At 42.4% G+C, this 24,655-nt stretch overlaps 1 protein-coding gene across 4 annotated transcripts in view; it reads right to left on the bottom strand.

The window, feature by feature from the left end:
- The window catches only part of SPIN1 (spindlin 1), a 98,996-nt gene that overhangs the window by 8,981 nt on the left and 65,360 nt on the right, over nt 1–24,655 (bottom strand). For 3 of the 4 annotated variants that reach the window (XM_036302334.1, XM_036302336.1, XM_036302335.1), the window contains 2 exons: nt 18,811–18,859; nt 2,832–3,085 (listed from right to left, as the gene is read on the bottom strand). In XM_036302334.1, coding sequence (XP_036158227.1) covers nt 2,832–3,085; nt 18,811–18,859 — 303 coding nt within the window. Of the gene's footprint in view, nt 1–2,831; nt 3,086–18,810; nt 18,860–24,655 lie in introns of those variants that run through there. The other variant, XR_004966649.1, reaches the window with a different exon arrangement.

Here is a 24,655-nt window from a genome sequence, read left to right as displayed (position 1 = left end):
TTGTTGACTTGCTTTTAGCCTACCACGATGCAAGCAGAGGCCTTTCCCATCCTGTTTCCAATACCAAGCTCACAGTGGTTCCTATCTGTTGCATGAGTTCATTATTCTAGAGAGCGGGCTGTTCTGGACGGCTTGTGTGGTTGGCAGCATAGCCTCCCCACTGGTGTGTCAGCCTCTGCAGCCCTGCTCCACCTTCTTTAAAGAGGTAGACAAAAATTACAAGCTTCATTTCTTTAACACTGGGAATTGCAGAGGTTCTCACTGATTATAAGGTTTCTCCTCAGTTTTAGACAAATGTCTTTAGAATAAATAAGCAAACCTATTTTACTCGTGAGTACTTTTCTTTCAGTTAAATAAAATTCAAAGGAACAAAGATTAGAATTTCTTGGTAGAGATACTGCTTATCCAATTTATCAGGATATTCTAAAAACATACAGTGGTTTTCTTTGCTTAATTATAGGATAATTAATAAAAAGTACATAGAATTCCCTACTGTGTATAATTTTAAAACAAAATCCAACAAATTTCTTCATATCAAAAGTTCTCAAACTTTTTGATCTCAGGACTCCTTTACATTCCTAAAAATTTGAGGACCCTAAAGAGCCGTTTATACAGATGACATAAATATTAACTACTGATATTGAAATTATAAGAAATTAGTAGAAATTATAAATGACAAATCTAAAAATATTTATTTAAAAATATCTACATAAACATTTTTCTAGTAAAATGTTTTTATTGATTTCAGAGAGAAGAAGAAGGGGGGAGGGGCGGAAGAGAGAACATTGAGGAGAAAGAAACATCGATTGGCTGCCTCCTGCATATCCCTTTACTGGTTATTAAGCCCACAACCTGGGCATGTGCCCTGACCGGGAATTGAACCTGAGACCTCCTGGTACATGGGACCATGCTCAACCAACTGAGCCACACTGGCCAAGTATATAAACATATTTTTAGTAAAAAATAACTATCTTCTAACAAAAACTTAGTAAGAAAAGTGGACAGCTAGATTCTTATATCTGCTTTAGCATTCCATCTGTTATATTTTCTTTTGATCTATTAATCTTTTCATATAATTCCTGACAGTCTTTTAAATAGTCTTTTATCATACTATATCAAATCTCAACGTGTGGTAGCTCCTTAAAGGTTAATTGCAATGTAGAATCTAAAATCATTATCAGCAATTTTGTCATACTATTATTTAAATTAAAACTCATTTATCTCCAGAATATATAAAGAACACCTACAACTAAACAAAAAAAATCAAAAATAACGTGATCAAAAAATGGGCAAGGACTTGAACAGACATTTCTGCTAAAATCACATACCAATGGTCAAAAAGCATAGGAAAAGATGCTCAAAATCATTAATCATCAGAGAAATGCAAATCAAAACCAACAGAAAATAACAAGTATTGGTGAGAATGTAGGCAAACTGGAATGCTAGTGCACTGTTGGTGGGACTGTAAAATGTTACAAACACTATGGAAAGCAGTAATTGTATGTATGTTGCTCAGAAAATTAAACAAAGAAGTACCATATGACCCAGCAAGTCCACTTCTGGGTATACACCCAAAAGAACTGAAAGCAGGCTCCCAAAGGGATATTTGTGCACCCATGTTCATAGCAGCACTGACCACAACAGCCAAAAGGTTGAAGCAACTCAAGTGTCCACACATGGATAAACAAAACACGGTCTATACATGTAATGGAGCAGTATTCATCCTTGAAAAGAAAGGACAGCCCAACACATGCTACAACATGAATGAACCTTGAGGACATTATCCTAAAAGAAAGAAGCCAGTCACAAAGACAAATACTGTATAATATTTATGAAGTATGTAAAATAATCAAACTCATAGACACAGAAACTAGAATGGTGGGTGCCAGCGGTTAAGGGGAGGGGAAAAAGGGAAGTTGTTCAAGGGAGATAGAATTATAGGTTTACAAGATGAAAAAGTTCTAAAGATCTGTGTCACAACAATGTGAATGAATATATACGTAACACTACTGAACTGTAACCTTAAAAATAGTTAAAATAGTAAATTTTATGTTGTGTTTCTTACCACAACAAAAGTCTGTCAAATCTGTTGGTCTTGCCCTAACCGGTGTTCTCAGTGGTTAGAGCATCAGCCTGTGGACTGAAGACTCCCAAGTTCGATTCCAGTCAAGGGCATGTACCTTGGTTGCGGGCACATCCCCAGTAGGGGGTGTGCAGGAGGCAGCTGATCGATGTTTCTCTCTCATCGATGTTTCTAACTCTCTATCCCTCTCCCTTCCTCTCTGTAAAAAATCAATAAAATATATATTAAAAAAAAAATCTGTTGGTCTTGCCCTGGGCATCATCCCATACACCCAAAGGCAGGGGACATACCGGAGTTTAGGATTTGATCCCTGGTAAAGGCAAATATGGCAGGCAACCAATCAATGTTTCTCACATCGATGTTTTTCTCTCCCTTTCTAAAATTAATAAAAACATATCCTCTGATGAGGATTAAAAAACAACAGTCTGTTTTTTACAGTTAGTTATGAGTGGCATTCTCTTATGTTAATAAAGCCACAGTAATACTCATAACCTGCATGTCTTTTTCCATACAAACTATAAACTTACTTTTGCCCACCCCTGTATTTATACCCTCACAGTTCCTGGAACTGTAGATTCAGACCATGCACTGATCAATTTTTGTGGTATTAGGTGACTGATGTAAATAGATAGTGCTTGCGTTCCAATAAAAATAAAAATACCAATAATACAGAAGAATAATCAGAAAGCATCCATTTAAGTAATTATCTTTAAAGCTTATAAACGCAGAAATAGTAAAGAGAACTTACCAACTCTATCAGGGAGGACTTCAAGCGCAGAAACTCTTTCATCTTTATTAAGTTCTAGTCCATAAACACAGTCAAATCCATCGTATTTTATAAGATACAAAGAAGGGTTTACAGGCACCTGGTCCAGAACGGTTCCTTTCCACTGGGTGACAGGGCCACTGCCCTCCTTCCACCCATGCTGAATCCTGCAGCCTACGATGTTCCGCCGAGGCTGGGACACGGGCTTGCTCGGCCCCACGCTGCTCCGGTGTTTTCTGTATTCACACATACACAGACACGTAAGGTATCAGCTCAAAGGTATGCACTACCGCACCCAACACAACTGCTGCTAGCTAGCATGCTCTCCCTAGACCACCGGACTGTGCTGGCTAACGGTGCCACTCAGGCAGTCCCACAGCCATGCAGTGGGGCTCACGGGGGGCTCTTCTCTACCACCATGTGTGTCCACGATGGGTTGGCAGTAGGAGCTTCTTGTGCACCCCAAGTGTGGACAGGCAGAAAAACTTCGACTACTCAGGGGCAACTCAAGCCCCAATGTTAAGCATCAGTTTTTCAGCCAAGTTTCCTAGTACAATCAACTCACAATTATCCCAGTTAATCAAAGAAAGAGGCACCTGTATATAGCATTACAGAATATAAGTGCATTTCTAGTAAACAAACAATCAAAAAAAGTACAGCGCTGGCTGGTGTAGTTCAGTTGGTTGGACACTGTCCCATAGACAGAGAGGTTGCTGGTTCTATTCCGGTCAGGGCACATGCCTGGGTTGAAGGCTCCATTATGTGCGTGTGCGTGTGCGTGCGTGTGGTGGTGGTGGGGAGGGGGGAGCCTGCACATGTAGGAGGCAGCCAATCAATGTTTCTCTCTCTCCCTTCCTCTCTTAAAAAAAACTCAGTAAAAATTTAAAAACATAATAAAGAAGAAAATTAGAAAGAAATGTATAACTACTCATTTTCATCCATTCTAATGCTCACATAATTTTGCACCCCCACCCCCCAGGCTTAAACAATAAAAATAAACTAGACATTTAAGTTTATTCTTAAAACTGCATTTCAGATGGGCTTATATCCATGTATTATACCACCATTACTTCTCTAGAAAGCATATAATCTTAAACACATTTTTCAAAAGTACTCACATATTAAAAATTATTGGGGCAACACCAAACTACATTCTTTCTGGATTATTAACAATTGAAAAATCTACATACAATGTAGTAGATTTGTAGTAAAAACAACACCTGGCTCTTGTTATTAGGAAAAAAAATATTTGTTTCACCTAGATATCCAACAAAACTCAAAGGGGGCACGACTTGGCCTGAATACAAGCTGGCACCTGAATACAGTCTATGCCAAGAATGAGAAAATTTAGAGAGAAAAGAATTCCCCTACCACACTTTTTAAAATATGTTTTTATTGATTTTTAAAAAGGAGGGAACAGAGGGGGATAGAGAGAAATATCAATGAGAGAGGACCTCATCCTGCACGCCCCCTACTGGGGATCGAGCCAAAACCCGGGCATGTGTCCTGACCAGGGAACTGAACCAGCAACCTCCTGGTTTGTGGGCCAGTGTTCAACCCCTGAGCCACACCAGCCAGGGCCCCTCCCACACTTTTATGGCAAAAGCTCTTATTTGGTATATCATGAATAAAAGTTAGGAACAACTGGCATAAACACAAATACACTTTACAGAAACCAATTTATTATAGGCTGTAATATTTAAAACTACAATTATATATATTTTAAATAGACCAGTTTGGTAAATTTTAGTGTTTTATGAAACAGAAAAATAGGTTACAGCAAACCATTAGAATTACCTTGACCAGGCCTGTTTTACCTAAGCAAGACGGGACGGACGCCATTTGGAGGGCCCGCAGAGGAAACTTCAATAGACGGAAAAAGGTTCCCAAGGTCCCATGCAGAGTGTGAGGAGACCAGGAAACACCAGGGCCACCCCAGCCCTCAAGGCTCTGCAAACACCCAGCAAGCTGCCTTCCACGAAGGCAGAGCCTGCACTGAGGAGGCATTGCTGGGGACAACATCCTAAATGAGGAGGATGGGGCCACAGGAAAGGAAGTTCAGAAGCTGAGGGCAAGTCCCAAAGGAGGCAGCCCTCAAAAGGTCTGATCAAGGCTACTCAGAGGCTCTACTTTCAAGCATGCCACAGGCAGAGACAGACAGCTGCAGCTGACCTGGAACCGTCTCACCCTCTCATGTACAGGAGAAAGGAGAGGACTGTGATGGAACCAACACAGGGTGACACTGTAACAATCGGAATGATGCGCCAACAGGCCATGGAGGCAGACCCACACTATGCTCAAAGGAAGAGGAAACGACCCCCTAACATTAGGCACACAGAGGCCATGGAAGAGGGCCTGATCACAGCAACAAGACAGCTACACCAGACACGAGGAGAACCAGGCACGGGTCAGGAAACAAGTAACACTTGAAAACTTCTCAGAAATGACTAAACTTGAGGAATATAAAAAGAAATAGACACTGTGGGGCACATAAGGGAAATAGATGACGTAAAGATGAGGCAAAAAATGTAAGAATTAATAGATGGTGACAGGTATGGAATTTCAACTTCAATATTAACAGAATTACCCAAAACTAAAACCGAAGAAACAGAATACTGAAATAATTCAAAAAAATTTTCCTGAAATAAAAGATTTAAAATGTACAAATGCACATAGAGCTACAGACACTAAGACATTCTAGTAAAGCAAATGCACCTTAAAGAAAACAACATTTCTTGGGCACCCAGGCAAAAGAATTACATGTGTAAGGGAAAGAAAATCAGAACGTGACAGCAACACTATCGGCCACAAGACAAGGGGATAAAAAACTTTAGGTTCGCAGGAAAGAAAATGTAGCCAAAGATTTTATTATACGCCAAGAATTCTACACTGACCTCAAAAGTAACAGGCCACAGACAAAGCTGTGAACGGGTGAGATTTTGGGGAACACTGATCTCACAGATGCTTCCTATATAAGTCGCAGGACAGAGCTGGATACTCAAGAAACACTTGGGAAAGATTCAGCCTGGGGCCAATAGTGAGCTATGAGTATATCTGACTGTAGAACAATCCTGGGAACAAGAGAACTAGAATAGTATGTAACTGTTATCTGCTCTGACACTAGAGTTCACACTACTCTAAAGGGGAGGGAAGAACTATAGAGTAGAAACAGTTCCATGTAACCTGGAACAGACTCCCTTACATTCAACGGAGAGAAAGGGCAGAGACAAGGGCTAAATTCAATACTGTTCACCGAAGGAACCAACGTGTATCACCAGAAGGATAAGTAAATAAATAGGCTCTGCATGTAAACTTCCGTGGAAGAGAAGAAAAAAACAATGAAGTACTATCAAGTCTGTAAATTGAAAATATTAATACTCAAACAACAAAAGAAAGTAAAATTCAAGATCTTCTCATAATCCCTGGGAATGTGGCATTACATCCAACTGGCCCTCTGTGGAAAAAGCCTGGTGACAGTGACTACATTTCCTTTGGAATACAGGCATTTTATAGAGTATACTAGAGGCCTGTTGCACAAAGATTCATGCAATAGGCCTTCCTTTTCCCTGTCTGCTGGCACCGGTTTGCCTCCGGCACCCGGGGCCCAGGCCTTTGCTCTGGCCGAGTTCTGGCCGGAGCAGGCCCTGGAAACATCAGGCCTCGCTGCTCCGCCGGCCCCAGAAATGTCAGGCCTTGCTGCTCCGCCCGCCCCGGGCCAACAGGTTTTGCTCCACCGCTTGGAGCCTATGTATGCAAATTAACCACCATCTTTGTTGGCAGCTAACTTGCATATCACGCTGATTATCCAATGGGAGGCGTATCAAAGATATGGTCAATTACCATGTTTGTCTATTATTAGATAGGATGTTTCATCAGAGACAACCAATTACCTATCTTTTGATCTTAGGCAAAAAGTCCTAGTGATCCATGCTGGGTACAGATCAAGCTTTCCTCACAGCCAAGTCAGAGGTGAGTTCCCAACCTCACAGAGGAAGGCATTCAGTCGTATGCACCATTTTGCAATTCACTACCAAAACTGTAAGCAAATACAGCATCCTCACCAGTACGATGGGGAATTTTAATGTGCCACTTGGCTGAACCACAGTACTCAGGTTGCTCCTCTACTTTTCCCCCCCGTTAAGGGACTTTTGTAGAAAAACAACATGTAAACCAGCAGACCCCTCCATAATACAGGTGGGCCATGTCCAATCAGTTGAAGGCATAAAAACTGTTCTCCCTGAAAAAAGCAATTCTGCCTTCCAACACTAGCTGCACATCAGCTCTTCTCCAGGCTCTAAGCACTCTCTCTGTGTACACATACTCTCGGGGTCTCTAAGCACTCTCTCTGTGTACACACACGCATGCACACACCACTGGTTCTGTTGCTTAGGAGAACACTGACTACAATCCAAAAGATATTCTATCCTAGACTCAGAGACATGAAATTTATTGTACCATGCTTCTAAAGAAAACCATATAAATTCAGAAAACAAACAAACAAAAACATATAAACTTAGTCCTGGCTGGTGTGGTTCAGTTGGTTGGAGCATTACCCCAAACAACAAAAGGTGGAGGGTTCAATTCCCAGTCAGGGCATATACCCAGGTTGTGGGTTCGATCGGGATGCATGCAGGAGGCAACCAGTGTTCCTCTCCCACATTGTTGTTTCTCTCTCTCTCCAAAAAAAAATCAATAAAAAAACCACATCAATATAAACTTAGCCAAGTGAGGGCAGAAAAGTGCAACTAGCAAACTCAGAGCAGCAGTTTCCAGTTCAGCTGCTCATCCTTTCTGCGCTTATTGGTGGCCTTCTCCTGTGCGGTTAGCTCTTGAAGAGGGACACAGACATTCCTTCAGTCACCACATTTCAGAACAAAAACCTTCTTCCCACTCACCTTCAAAATGGTGACAGGCTGTCTTTCCCTCTCTTCTGAACTGTACAGGAGACTAACATGGCTAGTGGGCATCTCTGTTCAAGTGGCTCCTGCATCCTTTCATTCTGATGACATGCAACCCTTTCTTTTGCACAGACTTTATTTCCTTACTTTCTCTAAGGGGATTTTAATTAATTTTTGCTGTGGTAAGTAATATGCCTGGGTCTGTCCCAACATGCTATTTTGTGTCTGCTTTCATTTCCTCATCCCTTTCTTCCTTTAATCTGTACAGTTAGAATGAGGTTTCTTTGCACCAAATAAACCTTATCTACAGCTCTTATTTCTAATCTTATAGCAATGACCTCTATCTAACTTTCAAAAATATAAAATTTTTACTTACATTTTTCTACTAAAAACCTACAATTAAATCAAAACCTACACCAGTGATGGCGAACCTTTTGAGCTCAGTGTGTCAGCATTTTGAAAAACCCTAACTTAACTTTGGTGCCACGTCACATATAGAAATTTTTTGATATCTGCAACCATAGTAAAACAAAGACTTATATTTTTGATATTTTATTATTTATGTGCCATTTAACAAAGAAAAATCAACCAAAAAATGAGTTCGCGTGTCACCTCTGACATGCGTATCATAGGTTCGCCATCACTGACCTACACTTTCCCTTTCCCAAACCAAGCACGACTAAAAACAAACAAAAAAATTCTTAGTAAAAAAAAAAAAAAGGGAAATTTAAAAAACCAAACACATTAGCTCACAGTAACATCAGCTGGCCACTTCTACCACATTGCAGAAATTTAGACTTTTGTTCCAAATTGTTATTTTTCCGTTTACTACTACCTTAAGAACTTTTTAAACCATTGCCTTATTTAAAATAAACAAAAAAGGATTGTTGTTCCTTTTTCCTTAATGTTTCCACATATTTTCTTCTATTTTGTCGTTCAACATATCCTCTGATGAATCAGATAGTGTTCATAAATGTAAACTCTATATTATTGCATGCATCAAAGTATTATTTTGCCCTCATCCCTGAATAACTTAGGTACACAAGTCAGGTTCCAAATCCTTTTCCCCTCAGCACTATTACTGGAAAAATTACTTTCATTTTCTTCTATTTCCCAGAGTCATAGACACCAGATGCCAATCTGATCCTCGCTCCTTTGACAATAACTCATTTATCTCTTTGAGCTGCTTTTAGATTTTTCTTTGCTCCTGGATTCTGAACTACCACCAGAACTTGTGATGTGTTTGTTTTTTAAACACTTTGAAAACATTTTTACTTATTTTTAGAGAGGGAGGGAGAGGGAGAGAGAAACATCAATATGAGAGCAGGACATCAATCAGCTGCCTCCTACCGGCCGCCCTACCGAGTAACAAGTGCACCTGACCAGGAATTGGAACAGCAACCCTTCGGTGCGCGGGAGGACACTCAACCAACTTAGCCACACTGGCCAGGGCTTGTGATATGTTTTTAATGGTCCCGCACTAGCACTTGGTCAATCTACAGAAATCTGTGCAAAATTATCTTCATTATTTATTTTCCTCTTCCACCCCCTTTGTGAAGCTCGTATTAGATGAATGAATGCTAGTACTTCCAGATCTATCCACTGTGACTGAACTTCCCTTTCATACTGTTCATCAAGAACTCCTCAGCAAGCCCTGGCTCAGCTGCTGTGGTTCAGTTGGTTGGCTATCGTCCTGTGCACTGCAAGGTTGTCAGTTCGATTCTCAGGGCCAGGGCACATGCCTGATTGTGGGGCTTGATCCCCGGTAGGGGGTGTACAGGAGGCAATCGATGTTTCGCTATCACATCAATATTTCTCCCTCTCTCATTCACCCTTCCTCTCTCTCTAAAAAATTTGAAAAAACAAAAACACTCCTCAGCTCAATTTTTCTTGAATTAGTTAAAACAGATAGACTTGAAGTTCAGCCTGAATATCTTATATAGTATTTTTAATTTCTACAAATTGACTGTTTCCTTATCTAATTTTGAAGTTTGTTTTTTTAATGAACATGCCCCCGATCCCTAAGGATAATGTTCACTTCCTTTTCTGCTTTCCTCTATGAACTCTTGGTTGGCGTTCTGTGCGGCCTGGTACCACCTGAGTGGTGGTTTTCTTCACGCTGCTGACTTCTGGTTAGCTCTCCTGTTCTATGTATGACTTCCTGTCATGCTGCCAGTATTCCTTGGTAACTGATGACACCTGATGTGCATACTTAAAATGCAAGGCAAGATAAGAGTTGTATCTGTGGCTATAGTATATGACTTCAGGACAAGTTGAGGTCCAGGCCTCGGAGCATTAAGTGCAGTTTGATGAAGCAGCCATGGTTCAGGTAGATATAGGGCAGCCAGGAGTGAGCAGAGACCCTAAGTCAGGGAGGTAAAGTGAGCACCTGCTGTGGGTTTCTCATCTAGAGTGACTCTGGAAGGCATGGCCAGCCTTTACTGTCTCTGGCCTGGGCAGTAAGGGTCTAGCGCAGTGGTTCTCAACCTTCTGGCCCTTTACATACAGTTCCTCATGTTGTGACCCAACCATAAAATTATTTTCGTTGCTACTTCATAACTGTAATGTTGCTACTGTTAGGAATCGTAATGTAAATAACTGATATGCAGGATAGTCTTAGGCAACCCCTGTGAAAGGGTCGTTTGCCCACCCAAGGGGTCGTGACCCACAGGTTGAGAACCGCTGGTCTAGCGCCAATACCCACTTTTTGGAGGTTTTCATTTTCAACTCAGAAAGTGGCTGTGAGTTTCTCAGCTCTGCTTAGTTTTTCTATGAATCTGTCCCCGTTTGCATTGTATCTTTCAGAAGTTTCTCAATGTTCTGCTCTGCTGGTAAAATGACCTTTCTGTATTAGTAATAACAAAAACTGCAAATTTTGAGGAGTTAATTTAACATAAATTACAGTGAGATATTATTATCTCTCTGCTCACTGAATAGATACAACCCATTTGGTAAACAATTTGGCACCCTGCTGCCCCAGTGATTCAACATCTAGGAAATTTATCAAAAGAAAATAATGAATGAGCACCAAGATATAGCTAGTGATGTTTTGGGCAAGTGTTCACAATAGGGGAAACTGAAAATAAAAATGTTCAACAGGTCCGACTGATTCAATAAATAAGAGTGTATCTTTAAAATGAAATAACTACATAGCTATTAAAATCATAGAAAAGGATTTAAAGACATTTAAATACCTACAAATGAAGAAAATGTGACCACATGAAAAACTTTATACACACAACTATCCATTCAGATATGTAGAAAAGACTTTTAAAAATAGGCATTCAATTATTAACAGCTGCAATCCCTGGATAATGGCAAGAGTAAAATGTTCATACTAGAACGTTAAAAATTATATATTAATCAAGTCCTTACATTTTATTTTAATTGCTAATTTAGATTTTTAAAGCAACAAAAAAACTTTAATAAAAATTAAAGCTCACTTTAGTTGAAATGGTCTCTGTAGAAGCAAACAATAGAACCTGTCAGACTACTGGAAGAAAGTGTGAAAAGAACACAAGCACCCTTTGGTCACCTCTAGACCGTGCAATCAAAGAGCAGCACAAGCAGATATGTGAGATTAAGGATTTAAAGTAACTTTTTCATTTAAAACGGGGGCTCCTTAAATATGGTGATTTTGATTTATGTTCCTCTTGATATACATATACTAGAGGACCAGAGCACATGTACCAGTGGGGTCCCTCAGCCTGGCCTGTGGCGATCGGCTGAAACCGGCTCTCCCGACATCCCCCGAGGGATCCCGGATTGTGAGAGGGCGGATCTCAAGTGACGAACCCGGAATCTTCCGGGCTCCCTCCTCTCTGGTTCCGGGTGCATCACCGAAGAAACGCAGCTGCCAAGTGACCGCAGCTCCTGTGCTAAGCATTTGCCCCCTGGTGGTCAGTGTGTGTCATAGCTACTAGCCCATCACTCAGGCTTTTATATATATAGACTAGTGGCCCGGGGAACAAAATTTGTGCATGGAGGGGTGTCCCTCAGTTCGGCCTGGCCCCTTCCACCGCGGCTCCCAGTCCTGTCCGCCAGCAGCCCCACTCCCGCCACCACCGCTCCCATGTGCTGACAGCGCCGGCCCCACCCACACTCCATGATGGCGCGGAGCGATTCGGCCGGTGCCAGCAGCAGGTGCAAGCGGTGGCTGCTGCCCCAATCGCCCCTCAGGAGCAGGGGAGGTGGAGAAGCTCTCAGGGGTGAATGGGGCCAGCAGCCACTGCTCGCACCTGCTGATGGCACCAAGTGATTGAGACTGATACCGGGTGCCAGCAGCGGCTGTGAGCGGCAATTCTGTTGCCGGCAGCAGGTGCAAGAGGTGGATGCCAACCCCGATTGCCTCTCAGGAGCATGGGGAGGTGGAGAAGCCCTGATGGGCAATCGGAGCTGGCAGCCGCCTCTCGCACCTGCTGATGGCACCGAGTGATCAGGGGTGGCGTCAGGAGCCGGGAGCAGGTGTGAGTGGCAGCTCCAGAGCCGCCAGCAGCAGGTGATAGTGGGGCCGGCGTGGGCACCAGGTGCGAGCACTGGGCAGGACTGTGGCGTGCAGGAGCAAAGAATTTTCTTTTTTTTCTTTTTTTTTTAATATATTTTTTATTGATTAAGATATTACATATGTGTCCTTGTCCCCACGTTACCCTCTACCCCCCCCCCCCCCCCGCTCATGCCCTCACCCCCCCGTTGTCCATGTCCATTGATTAGGCCTATATGCTTGCATATAAGTCCTTTGGTTGATCTTTCCCCCTTACCCCCACCCTCCCCTACCTTCCCTCCAAGTCCCGACAGTCCAATCAATGCCTCTCCATCTCTGGATCAGTCCTTGTTCATCAGCTTATGTTGTTCATTATATTCCACAAATGAGTGAGATCATGTGGTATTTATCCGCTCTCCAGTTCCATCCATGCTGTGGCAAATGGTAAGAGTTCCTTTTTCTTCTTCCTCTTCTTAAAGAATACCTTTCAGCATTTCATATAATGCTGGTTTGGTGGTGATGAACTCCTTTAGCTTTTTCTTATCCGTGAAGCTCTTTCTCTGACCTTCTATTCTGAATGATAGCTTTGCTGGATAAAGTAATCTTGGTTGCAGGTTCTTGCTATTCATTACTTTGAATATTTCTTGCCAGTCTCTTCTGGCCTGCATGGTTTCTGTTGAGAAATCAGCTGACAGTCATATGGGTACTCCCTTGTAGGTAACTGACTGTCTTTCTCTTGCTGCTTTTAAGATTCTCTCTTTATCTTTTGCTCTTGGCATTTTAATTATGATGTGTCTTGGTGTGGTCCTCCTTGGATTCCTTTTGTTTGGGGTTCTCTGCACTTCCTGGACTTGTAAGTCCATTTCTTTCACCAGGTAGGGGAAGTTTTCTGTCATTATTTCTTCAAAAAGGTTTTCAATGTCTTGCCCTCTCTCTCCTTCTGGTACCCCTATAATTCTGATGTTGGTACGCTTGAAGTTGTCCCAGAGGTTCCTTACACTATCTTCATATTTTTGGAATCTCTTTTCTTTTTTCTTTTTCGGTTGGGTATTTTTTGTTTCTTTGTATTTCAAATCTTTGACTTGATTCTTGGGATCCTCTTGTCTGCTGCTGGATCTCTGTAAATTATTCTTTATTTCAGTCAGTGTATGCTTAATTTCTAGTTGGTCCTTTTTCATGTCCTCCATGGTCTCCCTATACTTATTGAGGGATTCATTAAATTTATCGGCGGTTTCCATAAAATTCTTGAAAAACCTTATAACCGTGGCCTTAAACTCTATATCCAATCGTTTGCTTTCCTCCATTTCTGCCATTTGTGACCTGTTTCTTTGTCTCCGCATTTTGGCAGCTTCCCTGTGTTGATAGAGTGGCCCTGTGCGCCAGGTGTCCTGTAGGGCCCAGTAGCTCAGCCTCCCCAGTTACCTGGGGTGGACACTCTTGGTGCACTCTTGGTGCCTTGGTTGTTGTAGAATCACTGGGAGGAATTGACCTCCAGGCCAATTGGCTGTGAGAATCAGCTGTGTCTAAAGTGGGAGAACTTCTGTGCTGAAGACACCCTTCTGGGGCAAGACTTGCTTCAGTGGGGCTTTGGTGCTCACTGAGTCTGCTCCCTGAGTGTGTCCCTTATGGATCTGAGGAGTTGCAATCTGGGTGGTCCCCCTCTGACTACTGGGTACAGTGGCTCCTGGATCTAAGGAGGTGCTAATTCAGCCTCTGCCTGAGGCCACACAGCAGGAGCCACGAAGAGGCTCAGCTGTGAAGCAATGCAAGCCGCTGCGGGGCCTTGGGCCTTCTCTTGGAAGTTCCGGGTCTGCCTGGTTCGGCTGCAGTTAGGTACATTCACATGCAAAAGCCTCTGCCGCAGCCTGGGTGGGGCGGGGTCTCAGGGAGTCAAAGGGCGGAGAAAGCAGCTATGGCCGATTCTCCGCCCGGAGTCGCGCGTCTCAGTGTCCCGGTAACGGCTGCAAGCACCTCTGAGGGAAAGCCGCCCTCAAGTTCGCCCGCTGCTGGACAGACCAGCCTCTCCCCGTATGAGTCCTGGGTCCCCAGAGACTTCCCGGAAGCGGAGTTCAGAGCAATCGGGAGCTTGTGATTCAAAAAGACAGCCGCGTCCTCAGGCGCCACCCCCTTTCCTCGCGCGCGAGCCGCCGTACCTCTGCACTTCACCTCCGCAGCGCCTCTGGCTCTCAGCGTGCTTTTCTTTCCTTCTAGTTGTAGAATTTACACTCAGCCAGCCTTCCTGTTGTTCTGGATGATATTTGCTCAGTCCTTTGCGGTAATTTTCAATTGTTGTGTGAGGCGACAATTTCCCGGTGTTTACCTATGCCGCCATCTTAGTTTTTCCAGGAGCAAAGAATTTTCATTAACCACCAGAGGCTCACCCCAATGACAATGACCGGCACCCCGCCTTGGTCTGGCGCCCCTACTCACCTGCTCCACCATTCCGCCATGGCCAATGCCCACCATGTTCCGCCCCGCCCCCCCCCCACTCCGGTGTTCAGCACACGTCATAGCAACTGGTTGTTCCGCCGTTTGGTCTATTTGCATATTAGTGTTCAGCACATGTCATAGCAACCGGTTGTTCTGCTGTTTGGTCTATTTGCATATTAGGGTTTTATATGTAGAGACTGCTGACACATTTGCCTTATTCTATTTAGTACTGTGATATAAAAGCAGTTCCCTTACTCTGTTCCAGCAGATTTCAGAAGAAAATATTGATTAAATCAAAACAATGGTCTTTTGCAAGATATACATCAGCAAGTAGAAGGGGAAAAAGCCTGCTTTTCTGATTATCTGTTGCTTGATAAAAATTCTATACTAATATTATCATTCCCAGCTTTGAGTGACAAATATAAAAACAGGAGAGAGAAAGAAGTCAAGTGTTCCTTCCCAATCCTTATGGTTTCTCTCATTACTGGGTCTACACAGTGTACCTGAAAACACCTGAGATGTCCAAGTGCCCCGAGGGTCTTCCACAGGGCTATTCACTTTCACTGGTGTGAATAACAGATATTCACTTTCACTGGTATAACCAAGGTACTGCAAGTTGACTGAAAAGTATTATATGTTTTGACCAATTTAAAACTGTCAGCACAATGATTTAAACATTTGCTCTAACAGTTATCTAGTCTGTTTATGACTGAAATAACACATTTTTCAGAGATGAGACAACAAAACATGTTCGGGAAATATAGTGTGGTAATGAACATGAGTCCTAGAATCAGACTGTCCTGTTCTGAATCCCACCCAGTCACTTCTTAGTTGTATGACCTGGGACAAGTTACGGAACCTCTATATGCAGAGGGGCTGTTTCCAACTTGAGAGGGATGCCATGAAAACTCCAAGAAACTATAGCAGGTATATGGGGAGGAGAAGTACAATGACAATCTTTGTCAATGACTAGTGTTATGTCTTGAAGAAAAACATTCCCTGGAAACAGAGGTCAAATTAGTGTACAAAAGTAACAGCTCCTGTCCATTTTCCAGATGTATGTTAGTAGCAAACAGACAAAAGCGCCCAGTCATACTTTTCAACAGTGCCCTGAAATGGAAACTATCCACTACTCAAATTAGGGAAGAAACAGACTTATATTTGAAAACTGAAACAAAGAACCTCTATAGCTAAATTCACCTTAGTCTCCCCAACTATAGTACTTTCCCTTCAGGATGTCCTTTCCATGCAAACGCTTTTCCCAAACAACCTCCTGGGAAGTCAGGCAAGGCTTGTCCCAAGCTTGTCCCCAAAATGTGGCGAGGAGTCTGGCCTGCAGGAAGGCACATGTAGCTTTGTTTCTATTTACTTTAAAAACAAAAACAAAACCCAGCTACATAAGGTTTCTGGGTGCCCAGGCACTGCTCTAAGCACCTCAGACCCGATTCCCTGAACCCCCGGGCACCCACGGGACAGGAGCTGCTGTGCTCAGGACAATGACCGCTACACTCCTCAGCTGTGCGTCCCTGGGACTCTCCCTCAAGCAAGCAGAAGCGCGTGCACAGGGGATTATTGCTCAGATGCCCTAGGCCAGTGGTTCTCAACCTTCCTAATGCCGCGACCCTTTAATATAGTTCCTCATGATTGAACATAATGAAAGCATAGTGATTAATCACAAAAACAACATGTAATTATATATGTGTTTTCCGATGGTCTTAGGCGACCCCTGTGAAAGGGGTTCGTTTGACTCCCAAAGGGGTCTCGACCCAAAGGCTGAGAACTGCTGCCCTATGCTAACATGTGCCACGCACGAGACAGACCTGGCCGCCGGAGGAGGGCCGCAGTGTGGCAGGAAGGGGAGAGTGAGGCTCCAGCTCTGCTTTTCTACGAACATTTCATCTGCAGAAAGGACTCTGTGCTAAAGCTGAAAACCCATGACTCTAATCCAACACTGATTTTAACCATGAGTAAACGGAGCACCAGGCAGACAAAGCAGCCTGCTGAGCCCGCCGCTGCGCAGCCCCGGTTCCCTCAGCAAAGCCCAGTTGCCAGCCAGCTTCGGAGCAGGGAGCTCCCCACCAGCATAGCCCCTCGTACTACTCCAAAGGCTATTAACTGCCACCATTGGCGAAATGGGGAATTTTATATAGGTCCTTGTTTCTGTTATTTGCATTGAGATTAGAAAGACAGGAAAATGTTAACGTTTTCTTACATTTTAACTTCTCCCTTTTGCTACAGAGTAGCCTGTTCAGGCTTCTTCTAGTCTGTGAGACAAGCACAGTTCCCCGTGTCACAGAACATGCAGGACCGAAGATCCTTTGAACTCGTACACATAGGATTTGCAAAAACCTAACAGTACATGTTAATTCCTTGTGCTTGAAGAGAAAAAGGTAACTAGTATATCAAAGCCATGAGTTAACAAACATAGCTTAGGATGAAGCAAATGAAACCTCTCACACAAAATGCATTCCTAACAGGCCAAGATCTCAGATCCATGAATGCCTGAAAACCTCTATCCAGAAATATGTAAAAATGGATAAAACAAAATATACATTACATTCTCAAAGGCATTTATTCTAACCTAAGTAGCAAAATCTGTTTTGCATGAACTGCTCTGGTCTTGCAAAGTTAATGTGTAGTTTCTTTTTATTCCCCACTATATTTAAGTTTTTATCATCACCTTCTATTATGCCAAGAAATGGTTTACCATTTATGGTAATAATATGATGCTGAGTGGAGATATATTACACCAGTTATCAGATCACTGGATATGGCAGAGCCATGACAGTAATGGGAAATAAAATGAAATTTAGAAGAACTTTATCAAACCTCAGGGACACAAGAGCATACTTACCTTCACATTTTAACTTCCCAGGTCATTTCATGAACTGAATATCACAGACATTTACATTACATACTCACATGTTCATTTAAATGGACAGGTTTGCTTTAATCACCAATAATTACTGAAAGGAATTGTTTTTCATGCAAATCTTCCACAATAGCCCAGAGGCCTCTTGCATTCTCCAACCACTATGGCAGTGACCAAAGGCATAAGCCTTTCAATAGGAATAATTTGGAAACAACTGCTATGAGAGGCTCCGGGGGTGCTGGGGTCATGGAATCTATGATTAAGACTTATACTATCGCCAGAGCCGGTTTGGCTCAGCGGATAGAGCGTCAGCTTGCGGACTCAAGGGTCCCAGGTTCGATTCTGGTCAAGGGCATGTACCTTGGTTGCGGGCACATCCCCAGTGGGGAGTGTGCAGGAGGCAGCTGATCAATGTTTCTCTCTCATCGATGTTTCTAACTCTCTATCCCTCTCCCTTCCTCTCTGCAAAAAATCAATAAAACATATTAAAAAAAAAAAAAGACTTATACTATCAGAACTGATCTGTTAGAGCGGTTTCCATGGTGTAGCAGCAGCCACCAGTAGTGGTGGATACTTGTGAAATCTATTGAATATAATATAATACAGGTGGATAGTATTTTTAAGATAATAGTATCCCAAATTTCTCCTTGGACATATCATATTACACACAAAAAACAATTTGAGGGAGAAAAAGTGGCTTCAGTCGTCTGGTACCTATAAAATTTAGGATTTATAACACATTTGTCACTAAAAATACACGGCTATTTAATTATCTTGCAACATGCAGATGCTTTCTCTAAATTATAAGCTCTTTATTCATCTGAAAATGTTATAAAGTAGTGAGTGTGCCAGGCAGTGTGCTAGCCAGGCCCTCAAGCATAAGCTATGGTTTCTGTACAGCAGACCCAAGACCCAACCTGCAGGCCGAAAGTGCAGCCCTTCTATAAAGAGAGCGGGAGAGGCTCATGGCAACCTGCCACGAGTGATGCCTCTGCTACCAGTCCAGCTCCCATCACGCTGGAGGGGGAAGCAGAGCCCAGAGGCTTTTACAGGTTGGAAGGACAGACCTAGGCACATGTAGACGAGGCCAAGGCCAAGGGCGTGGTCAGGGATATGGCCCACTCCATGATTCAGCGTGCAGTAAGGTTATGTGAGGCTGGCTGCTGTGGGTCATGAAGACCTCCTCACTTCAGGGGAGAGGGCCTCACATGACTGACCTCATACCCCACGTAACCAAAGGCCACAGCCTGCTACTGAAAAGCAAGTTTCAGAATTGCTTACTTGTGGGATGTCCTTTTCTTCATCATGCTTGCAGATACACCGGCATGGCCTAAAACAGAAGTGAGTATAAGTCAATGAAAATTGGATTAAAAAAAATAGTTCAATCGCAAGAAAAAAATTAACTTTGAAAACTATGACATAAAGCATGAAATAAAAATAAACTGTAGATGGCCATTCATTTACTGAACTTCCAAAAAGGAGATGTAAGGGATTGAGAAGATAAAACGATGAACAACAAACAGTTCATCTCCCCAAATTAGCCATAAAATACAAAACCAAAATCATGTTGGCAAGAAAATATAATCAAATTACAGTGACAATCCAACCCGAAAGTACTAAAAGTTACAGAATTTGTCTTCCTGCCACACAACAACTAAAAATCAGGACAGAAGATATGAAACACCTGGACCCAGATATTGAAAGAATATAGGACCAGAGAGCAGAAAGCCAAGCAGAGTCCCACACCAAGCTGGGCTACGTTCCAAACAATTGTGGGTGATGCTATACGAAACCAAGAAAAGCACTGTGGTTTTCCTACCTTGAGAGTCAGACTGGAGCTGGGGAAGGTGAGGTGCTGGGAGTTATGGACAGAATGCTAGCAATGAGATCTCAGAGGGGGCTCCAAACATGGTGGGGAACCTTAAGATACTAATCTGTGCCCTGGGCAGTTTTGCTCAGTGTTTAGAGTCCTGGCCCGTGGACCCAAAGGTCTTGCTCGGGTTCGATGTCCAGTCAAGGGCATATACCTCGGTTGCAGGCTCAGCCCTGACTGGAATGTGTGGTGGAGGCAACCAATCGATGTCTCTCTCTCACCTTGATGTTTCTCTCTCTTCCCCCTCTTCTGTTAAAAAAAAAGAGAAAACAATGGAAAAAATATCATCCTCGGGTAAGGAGGAGGAAGAAGAAAGAAGAAGGAAGGAGAAGGAAGAAAGGAGGCGGGGGAGAGGAGGGGGGGGAGGAGGGGGGGAGGGGGGAGGGGGAGGAGGAGGAGGGGGAGGAGGGAGGGGGAGGAGGAGGAGGGGGGGGAGGAGGAGAAGGAGAAGGAGGAGGAGAAGGAGAAGAAGAAAGATATTAACTTGCAAAGGCATGAGGTTGTTGTTCAAAGTCCATCTGCCTGCATCTCTGAACACTTGGAGAAGTCAGTAAAAAACAAAAAAAGGTGCCCCTTAACAGGAAGTCTGTAGAAGCCCTAAGAAAAAGAGCTGCTACAGATCCATCCTTCAAAAACAAGCTCCAGTATTAACCAGCAGATAGCAACAAAAACGGAACACTCCACAACCAATTTCAAAGGTCTAATGCCCCAGGAAAAACTACTAGACAGACAAGAGTGGCAAACTGTAACCATTTAACCAAGCAGGTTATGACCAAAATAGTGTAATTAGTGGGCAAAGAGGTGAAAAGAACTATAATAAATATGCTCAAATATCTGAAAGACACAAACACTTCCTCTGGCTGGTAAGCGTCAGGTGATTGGATGTCATCCCATGCACTGAAAGGATGCCAGTTTGTTTCCCAGTCAGGGCACAGGCCCGGGTTGTGAGCTCGATCCCCGGGCATTCAGGAGACAGCCGACTGAGGTTTCTCTTCCACTCGATGTCTCTCTCTCCCCTTTCTCTCTCTCTAAAAATAAAAAATAATTTGCAATGAAAAAAATACAAGACACAAACACTTAAAATAGAAAAATAGCAGGGAAAAATAAAACTGGGAAAAAATACATGATCTGAAATTTTAAAAAATTACTGAATGTGATTAATAGCAGATTAGACTCCACAGATAAAAAGTATCCAAAATGGAATAACACCAACAAAACAAAACAAAAAAAACCCTGGGAAAATAAACAGCTCAGTGACCTGTGGGACACAACATAAATGAAACTGGACTCCACAAGAGAGAGTACAGAGGGGTGAATGAAAAAAACAAATCTGAAACATATAACAGCAGAAACTTTCCAGATGTGGTAAGTATACAACCACACAGCTTACAAGATCAACATAACCAAAGTAAGATAAAAAGCAAGAAAAACCATGCCAAGGCACATCCTAATCAAATTTCTGAAAACCACCAACAAAGTATTTTTAAAGCAGCCAAAGAACAATAGATATTAAAAACAGAGAAACAGAAAATACTAATTTCAGATTTGTTGTCAGTGCACTAAATCTTTAAGGTGCTGCTGAAAAAAACAAAGCATCCTGTCTGTGAACTCAGCATACCATATTACGCAAATACCTTTCAAACCCCCAGCATTGATAACACATTAAAGGGATATAGGTAAAGGCATATTAAAAAGAGATAATTAATATCAGACAAATTAACTTCAGGTTACGTCAAAATGATAAAAAGGGCCAGCCCCAGCTGGTGGTCCAGTGGTTAGGGCAGTAGCCCACGCACAGAAGGGTCGCAAGTTCGATCCCCGCCCTGGTGAGGAAGCGTGCAGGAGGCAACCAACTGATGTCTCTCACATCAATGTTTCTTTCCTCCTCTCCCTTCTACTCTCTCTAGAAAATCGATAGAAAAAATATCCTTGGATGAGGATTAACTACAACAAAAAACGATAAAAGGGTCAATTATTCAAGAAGCCGTAACAATTTTTAACGTGTTTAGAACCTAATTACAAACTACTGAAATACATAAGGCAAAAAATGACAAAATTTACAAAAAAGTTGACATGCCATACTTAGAGAGTTAAACTCTTTCATCCCAGTAATTAATGACAATGAGTAGAAAATCAGAAAGGATGTAGAAGACATGAACATCACAGTCAACTTGAGTTAGATGACATTCATAGAGTACTAACCCAATAATGGCAAAATACACATTCCCCCCGCCCCCAAGTTCACATGGGACATTAACTGAGATGCACCATATGCTACTGATAATGCAAACTCTCAATACATACATTTAAAATAACTTGAAATCATATGATGTTTGTTCTTTGACCACATCAGAATTGAACTAGAAATTTGGAAAGACCCCAGTGTTGAAAATTAAACAATCTTCTAAAAAAATCCATGGCTCAATCACAAAATCACAATGAAAATTCAATATTCTGAATTTTAAAAAATGAAAACACAATCTATCCAATATGTGGAATACAGCAAAAGCAGTACTTACTATATAGATCAAAATTTACACTACTTGGTAAGTATCAGCAATACAAATAAAACAAAGGACTTTTCACCATAAACTCAGAACAGAGGTTCCCCTAGGTGGAGGAAGAAGGCTTCCGAGTTATTTTTCTCGACTTAGATTAAGGTGACCATTTGTAAACAAAAATTTCTGTATTACTGTTATATTTACAACTTTAAAAAGTTAACTGAAAAAGAAGATAGATGGCCAATTGGTCTGTGTAAGACTGTCTGTTTTAATTCACAGATAAAGATGGTGAACCTTGACCATGAGCTGAGAGAGCCATGCTCACCCACTTTCACCCTGCATGTCTTCATGCATGCAAAGAAGTGGGCAGCCCAGGGGCGAAGATAAGACAGAATGGATGGAGGGCAAATCTATCTGAAGCATCCCTGGATCAACTCGGAGTGTCAGCAGGAGGTAAGGATGAGGAGATAACAAATGCAAAAGCAAGTTCTACTACCACTGCACCAGGCATCAGGATCCTTTCCCTCCCTTCCCATGCTGAACATACAAGGAAAGGGCAGCTGACTTTAGCATTTGGTGTGCCCCCAACGTAATAAACACATCCTTGTCCCTGAATCCTACAAAGCTTATCCTGGCCCCACACATCCCCACAAGGTTGACTTTCCTATTTACAAGAGTAGCATGGCAGAAACAATTTTCTATTGACCACTCAAGAAAAAGGTAAGCCATTCATAATTCATTCTTAATTCTTAGGTATGAATGGACAATGATCAACAGTCACATAACCTCAGTGGTAGAACTGAGAAAGATGGAAACCAGTAGCACCACTGTTCACAAAATGGTCCAAGAACTACAAAGATGAATAAAAGAATTGGTATTCTCAAGGAACTGAAGATACTACAGTCATAAATGGGAACAAGTGGCTATGAAAAGGGAAAACAAAAGTTCTTGAAATCAAAAAGAACAGAGAGAACTTCTTGTTTCCAGTACAGTATGTTAAGAGCTTGGAAGTCGTTACTCTGTCCTAACAAGAGCTGAACAAGCTGAAAAATCAACAACTCTTCGTAGGTTGGCCAAAGAAGTGAGGTCACAGAGCAAACTGCTGACCCAAAACTAGAGAAACAGACAAGCAAATACACAGATCAGGGGTCCTCAAACTTTTTAAAAAGGGGGCCAGTTCACTGTCCCTCAGACCGTTGGAGGGCCGGAATATAGTTATGAACAAATTGCTATGCACACTGCACATATCTTATTTTGAAGTAAAAAAACAAAACGGGAACAAATACAATATTTGTATTTGCATGTGGCCCGGCGGGCCGTAGTTTGAGGACCCCTGACACAGATTCACAACTCATTCAGAAGAGCCTCCAGGGAACCAGTGCTGGGGGAGGAAATCCCAAATAGTAATTGACCAACCGCTGGAGGCTCAGTGTATAAGTCTAAGAGGTAAAAACTCCAGAGAAATACAGTCACGGGAGAGTTTTATCTCCAGGATCTCTCTATCAGGTTCTCACAGAGAAGATCACTGAAAAATCCCCTCCTGCTTCCAGCAGAGGGAGGGGAAAAGTACCCCCTTTGAAATATACCATAACATTCTGTTCTAAACTGGGCCTGCCCTCAAAAGAAACTATTTTATCACAGCCTAACTGAGCTGAGGACAGCTCTCTAGCCCCCATGCAGTCCTGTCTCACATAAGGGGGAGGATACAGAGAAGCACTTGTGAAGGTCACAGCCCAGTGATAGACTCACTGAAAGACAGAGACCTAATCACAGCATTACAGAATGTATCTCTTCCCCCTTCCCTTACACCTTACCACCACCTCACTAAAGGCCCATTCACTGGAGTTCCTTTACCCAGTACATCATGTCTGGCTTACAAATAATTAATTGTTAGGCATATTAAAAGGCAAAAGGCACAATTTGAAGAGACAGAGCAGGAATCTGAAGCAGGCTAGATATGGCAAAGTTGGAATTATCAGACTAGAAATTTAACGCAACTATGAATAATATGGTAAAGGCTCCAATGAAAAAGTAGGCAGCATGAAGAAAAGGAGATAAAGATCACACAAAAACTCAAAAGGACATGGTAGAGATCAAAAGCATCTAACAAAAATGAAGAATGTCTTTGATGGATTCGATCCCCAGTAAGGGGCATGCAGGAGATAGCCAATCAATGTTTATCCCCAATGGATGTTTCTACCTCTCTATTTCTCTCCCTTCCTCTATCTCTAAAATCAATTTAAAACACACACACAAACAAAAGCCCTGGCTGGAGTGGCTCAGTGGTGGCTGGAGTGCCATCCCATGAACCAAAGGGTTGTGCAGTTGTAAGGTATTTGCTGAATATGGTATGCTGAGTTCACAGGTAGAATGCTTTGTGGGTTTTTTTTCAGCAGCACCTTAAAGATTTAGTGCACTGTTTTCTGGCTTACCTGGTTTCTGACAACAAATCTGGAATTAGTATTTTCTGTTTCTCTATTTTTAGTATCTATTATTCTTCGGCTGCTTTAAAAATACTTTATCAATGGTTTTCAGAAATTTGATTAGGATGTGCCTTGGCATGGTTTTTCTTGTTTGTTTTTTTTATCTTACTTTGGTTATGTTGATCTTGTAAGGTGTATGGTTGTATACTTACCACATCTGGAAAATTTCTGCGGTTATATGTTTCAGATTTGTTTTTCGTTTATGCCTCTGTCCTCTCTTTTGTGAAGTCCAGTTTCATTTACGTTATGTATCCAACAGATCACTGAGG

This window comes from Myotis myotis, unplaced genomic scaffold (assembly GCF_014108235.1).
Source record: "Myotis myotis isolate mMyoMyo1 unplaced genomic scaffold, mMyoMyo1.p scaffold_m19_p_31, whole genome shotgun sequence".
Classification (NCBI taxonomy): domain Eukaryota; kingdom Metazoa; phylum Chordata; class Mammalia; order Chiroptera; family Vespertilionidae; genus Myotis; species Myotis myotis.
Note: the sequence above shows the minus strand (reverse complement) of the source record. Positions and strands in the feature narration are given on the sequence as shown.